At 60.7% G+C, this 6,293-nt stretch overlaps 1 protein-coding gene across 1 annotated transcript; it reads right to left on the bottom strand.

Annotated features, from left to right (window-relative positions):
- Window positions 1-1,693: 1,693 nt before the first annotated feature.
- On the bottom strand, window positions 1,694-5,868 carry LOC138365228 (uncharacterized). Its single transcript, XM_069325492.1, has 3 exons — window positions 5,854-5,868; window positions 2,365-5,332; window positions 1,694-2,322 (listed from the first exon to the last, which is right to left on the bottom strand). Exons 1-3 carry the CDS (start codon window positions 5,866-5,868, stop codon window positions 1,694-1,696), a joined length of 3,612 nt encoding a protein of 1,203 aa, XP_069181593.1.
- Window positions 5,869-6,293: the final 425 nt, after the last annotated feature.

Here is a 6,293-nt window from a genome sequence, read left to right as displayed (position 1 = left end):
AAGATGAGACGCCCCACTCCCACAGCTGGTGGTCCAAGATGAGACGCCCCACTCCCACAGCTGGTGGTTCAAGATGAGACGCCCCACTCCCACAGTTGGTGGTCCAAGATGATCGAGACGCCCCACTCCCACAGCTGGTGGTCCAAGATGAGACGCCCCACTCCCACAGCTGGCGGTCCAAGATGAGACGCCCCACTCCCACAGCTGTTGGTCCAAGATGAGACGCCCCACTCCCACAGCTGGTGGTTCAAGATGAGACGCCCCACTCCCACAGTTGGTGGTCCAAGATGATCGAGACGCCCCACTCCCACAGCTGGTGGTCCAAGATGAGACGCCCCACTCCCACATTTAGTGGTCCAAGATGAGACGCCCCACTCCCACAGCTGGTGACCCAAGATGAGACGCCCCACTCCCACAGCTGGTGGTCCAAGATGAGACGCCCCACTCCCACAGTTGGTGCTCCAAGATGATCGAGACGCCCCACTCCCACAGTTGGTGGTCCAAGATGATCGAGACGCCCCACTCCCACAGCTGGTGGTCCATGATCGAGACGCCCCACTCCCACAGCTGGTGGTCCAAGATGAGACGCCCCACTCCCACAGCTGGTGGTCCAAGATGAGACGCCCCACTCCCACAGCTGGTGGCCCAAGATGAGACGCCCCACTCCCACAGCTGGTGGTCCAAGATGAGACGCCCCACTCCCACAGTTGGTGCTCCAAGATGACCGAGACGCCCCACTCCCACAGTTGGTGGTCCAAGATGATCGAGACGCCCCACTCCCACAGCTGGTGGCCCAAGATGAGACGCCCCACTCCCACAGCTGGTGACCCAAGATGAGACGCCCCACTCCCACAGCTGGTGACCCAAGATGAGACGCCCCACCTACACAGCTGGTGGCCCAAGAGCCGTGGTCCACTTGATAGAAACCATGCAACACATTACAAAATTCCTAAATACTGTACAAGACAGGGATGCTGAACCCAACAACAAGACTTGCCATTCGGAGACGTCCGTGGGGGGGGGGGGGCCATCAACACAATGCAACATTTTCCCATTAATCAATAATGTTGTCCCGGAGACAAGCAGCTTTGTTTCCATAACAACGGGCCCAGAGAGCCACGTGTTCTGGCCCGTGACATTCATTGGTAAATAAAAACACTAAACTACCTCGCACCAACAACGGGTGACCTCGCACCAACAACGGGTGACCTCGCACCAACAACGGGTGACCTCGCACCAACAACGTGTCACCCCGCACCAACAACGGGTCACCCCGCACCAACAACGGGTGACCTCGCACCAACAACGGGTGACCTCGCACCAACAACGGGTGACCTCGCACCAACAACGGGTGACCTCGCACCAACAACGGGTGACCTCGCACCAACAACGGGTGACCTCGCACCAACAACGGGTGACCTCGCACCAACAACGGGTGACCTCGCACCAGCAACGGGTGACCTCGCATCAACAACGGGTCACCCCGCACCAACAACGGGTCACCCCGCACCAACAACGGGTGACCTCGCACCAACAACGGGTCACCTCGCACCAACAACGGGTCACCCCGCACCAACAACGGGTCACCCCGCACCAACAACGGGTCACCCCGCACGAACAACGGGTGACCTCGCACGAACAACGGGTGGCCTCGCACCAACAACGGGTCACCTCGCACCAACAACGGGTCACCTCACACCAGCAACGGGTGACCTCGCACCAACAACGGGTCACCTCGCACCAACAACGGGTGACCTCGCACCAGCAACGGGTGACCTCGCCCCAACAACGGGTCACCCCGCACCAACAACGGGTCACCCCGCACCAACAACGGGTCACCCCGCACCAACAACGGGTCACCCCGCACCAACAACGGGTCACCCCGCACCAACAACGGGTCACCTCGCACCAACAACGGGTCACCTCGCACCAACAACGGGTGACCTCGCCCCAACAACGGGTCACCCCGCACCAACAACGGGTCACCCCGCACCAACAACGGGTCAGCCCGCACCAACAACGGGTCACCCCGCACCAACAACGGGTCACCTCGCACCAACAACGGGTCACCTCGCACCAACAACGGGTCACCCCGCACCAACAACGGGTCACCCCGCACCAACAACGGGTCACCCCGCACCAACAACGGGTCACCCCGCACCAACAACGGGTGACCTCGCACCAACAACGGGTCACCTCGCACCAACAACGGGTCACCCCGCACCAACAACGGGTCACCCCGCACCAACAACGGGTCACCCCGCACGAACAACGGGTGACCTCGCACGAACAACGGGTGGCCTCGCACCAACAACGGGTCACCTCGCACCAACAACGGGTCACCTCACACCAGCAACGGGTGACCTCGCACCAACAACGGGTCACCTCGCACCAACAACGGGTGACCTCGCACCAGCAACGGGTGACCTCGCCCCAACAACGGGTCACCCCGCACCAACAACGGGTCACCCCGCACCAACAACGGGTCACCCCGCACCAACAACGGGTCACCCCGCACCAACAACGGGTCACCCCGCACCAGCAACGGGTGACCTCGCACCAACAACGGGTCACCTCGCACCAACAACGGGTGACCTCGCCCCAACAACGGGTCACCCCGCACCAACAACGGGTCACCCCGCACCAACAACGGGTCACCCCGCACCAACAACGGGTCACCTCGCACCAACAACGGGTCACCTCGCACCAACAACGGGTGACCTCGCCCCAACAACGGGTCACCCCGCACCAACAACGGGTCAGCCCGCACCAACAACGGGTCACCCCGCACCAACAACGGGTCACCTCGCACCAACAACGGGTCACCTCGCACCAACAACGGGTCACCCCGCACCAACAACGGGTCACCCCGCACCAACAACGGGTCACCCCGCACCAACAACGGGTCACCCCGCACCAACAACGGGTGACCTCGCACCAACAACGGGTGACGTCGCACCAACAACGAGTCACCTCGCACCAACAACGGGTGACCTCGCACCAACAACGGGTCACCCCGCACCAACAACGGGTCACCCCGCACCAACAACGGGTCACCCCGCACCAACAACGGGTCACCCCAGTTAATTGACAGTTGAGAGGCGGGACCAAAGAGCCAAAGCTCAACCCCCGCAAGCACAATTAGGTGAGTATCCCGCACGAACAACGGGTCACCCCGCACGAACAACGGGTGACCTCGCACGAACAACGGGTGACCTCGCACCAACAACGGGTCACCTCGCACCAACAACGGGTCACCTCGCACCAACAACGGGTCACCTCGCACCAGCAACGGGTGACCTCGCACCAACAACGGGTCACCCCGCACCAACAACAGGTCACTCCGCACCAACAACGGGTCACCCCGCACGAACAACGGGTCACCTCGCACCAACAACGGGTCACCCCGCACCAACAACGGGTCACCCCGCACCAACAACGGGTGACCTCGCACCAACAACGGGTGACCTCGCACGAACAACGGGTCACCTCGCACCAGCAACGGGTCACCCCGCACGAACAACGGGTCACCCCGCACGAACAACGGGTCACCCCGCACGAACAACGGGTGACCTCGCACGAACAACGGGTGACCTCGCACCAACAACGGGTCACCTCGCACCAACAACGGGTCACCTCGCACCAACAACGGGTCATCCCGCACCAACAACGGGTCACCCCGCACCAACAACGGGTCACCCCGCACCAACAACGGGTCACCCCGCACCAACAACGGGTGACCTCGCACCAACAACGGGTGACGTCGCACCAACAACGAGTCACCTCGCACCAACAACGGGTGACCTCGCACCAACAACGGGTCACCCCGCACCAACAACGGGTCACCCCGCACCAACAACGGGTCACCCCGCACCAACAACGGGTCACCCCGCACCAACAACGGGTCACCCCAGTTGATTGACAGTTGAGAGGCGGGACCAAAGAGCCAAAGCTCAACCCCCGCAAGCACAATTAGGTGAGTACCCCGCACGAACAACTGGTCACCCTGCACGAACAACGGGTGACCTCGCACGAACAACGGGTGACCTCGCACCAACAACGGGTCACCTCGCACCAACAACGGGTCACCTCGCACCAGCAACGGGTGACCTCGCACCAACAACGGGTCACCCCGCACCAACAACAGGTCACTCCGCACCAACAACGGGTCACCCCGCACGAACAACGGGTCACCTCGCACCAACAACGGGTCACCCCGCACCAACAACGGGTCACCCCGCACCAACAACGGGTGACCTCGCACCAACAACGGGTGACCTCGCACGAACAACGGGTCACCTCGCACCAGCAACGGGTCACCCCGCACGAACAACGGGTCACCCCGCACGAACAACGGGTGACCTCGCACGAACAACGGGTGACCTCGCACCAACAACGGGTCACCTCGCACCAACAACGGGTCACCTCGCACCAGCAACGGGTGACCTCGCACCAACAACGGGTGACCTCGCACCAACAACGGGTCACCTCGCACCAACGACGGGTCACCTCGCACCAGCAACGGGTCACCTCGCACCAACAACGGGTCACCCCGCACCAACAACGGGTCACCCCGCACCAACAACGGGTCACCCCGCACCAACAACGGGTCACCCCGCACCAACAACAGGTCACTCCGCACCAACAACGGGTCACCCCGCACCAACAACGGGTCACCTCGCCCCAACAACGGGTCACCCCGCACCAACAACGGGTCACCTCGCCCCAACAACGGGTCACCCCGCACCAACAACGGGTCACCCCGCACGAACAACGGGTCACCCCGCACCAACAACGGGTCACCCCGCACCAACAACGGGTCACCCCGCACCAACAACGGGTGACCTCGCACCAACAACGGGTCACCTCGCACTAACAACGGGTCACCTCGCACCAGCAACGGGTCACCTCGCACCAACAACGGGTCACCCCGCACCAACAACAGGTCACCCCGCACCAACAACGGGTCACCCCGCACCAACAACGGGTCACCCCGCACCAACAACAGGTCACTCCGCACCAACAACGGGTCACCCCGCACCAACAACGGGTCACCCCGCACCAACAACGGGTCACCCCGCACCAACAACGGGTCACCCCGCACCAACAACGGGTCACCCCGCACCAACAACGGGTCACCTCGCACCAACAACAGGTCACTCCGCACCAACAACGGGTCACCCCGCACCAACAACGGGTCACTCCGCACCAACAACGGGTCACCCCGCACCAACAACGGGTCACCCCGCACGAACAACGGGTCACCTCGCACCAACAACGGGTCACCCCGCACCAACAACGGGTCACCCCGCACCAACAACGGGTCCAGATGCTGGACCGCGATATCCAGCACGCAATGACCTAACACCCTCAGTAAACAGCTTAACCCAATAACGCAACATCCGGGCCTCACAGCCAGCCGGCCCCGTTAGCTGGCTCTCGCACCCGCCCGCTGACACATCGTCCGCATTACTCTCAATAATCCAAGTGGCACTAAAGCGGGTTTTTCCCCCAAGAGCCTTTTATTTGGCGCTGGGTAAATCTGCAGCCAGAGAGCCCTATAATCTCTCTAATCCTGACACTTTATACTGCAGTAAACAATAGCATTTGCGCAGCTGAGAGAAGATTGGCTGTCATCCCAGGACACGAGTTTTGTAACAACGTTACATAACTCGTAATTCTCCTATCTTTAACAAATCTATTGCGCAGTTTTGCCATGTTTTGCCATGGCAACAGAAGTAGGAGGACATATTTAGGGTGTTGGGTGTGCAAAGTTGCCTCTAAGTGGCGTCTAGGGTCATCCTTAATCCTGATGAATGGGATTTAAGAGGAAATTTAGTGGGGATTTCTTACACATTCATTTCCCATTTTGAACAAAAAATAACGAATTTTAATACCATGAGATGTCCTTAAGGGCACGACACAGCCTACCTGAACGAGGCACGACACAGCCTACCTGAACGAGGCACGACACAGCCTACCTGAACGAGGCACGACACAGCCTACCTGAACGAGGCACGACACAGCCTACCTGAACGAGGCACGACACAGCCTACCTGAACGAGGCACGACACAGCCTACCTGAACGAGGCACGACACAGCCTACCTGAACAAGGCTACATAAGCTCCACACTACAAGCCACAGGGTGCCCCCTACAAGGGGGAGTGTCTTGAGGTTATCTTGAGATGATTTCGGGGCTTGGTGTCCTAGCGGCCCGGTCCTCGAACAGGCCTCTATTCCCCAGGAAGCAGCACGTGACAGCTAACTCCCTGGTAAAAATTTACTGCTAAGT

The sequence above is a fragment of the Procambarus clarkii genome, chromosome 16 (genome assembly GCF_040958095.1).
Source record: "Procambarus clarkii isolate CNS0578487 chromosome 16, FALCON_Pclarkii_2.0, whole genome shotgun sequence".
NCBI lineage: Eukaryota > Metazoa > Arthropoda > Malacostraca > Decapoda > Cambaridae > Procambarus > Procambarus clarkii.
The sequence above is the reverse complement of the archived record's forward strand: the minus strand, read 5'-3'. Positions and strand labels throughout refer to the sequence as shown.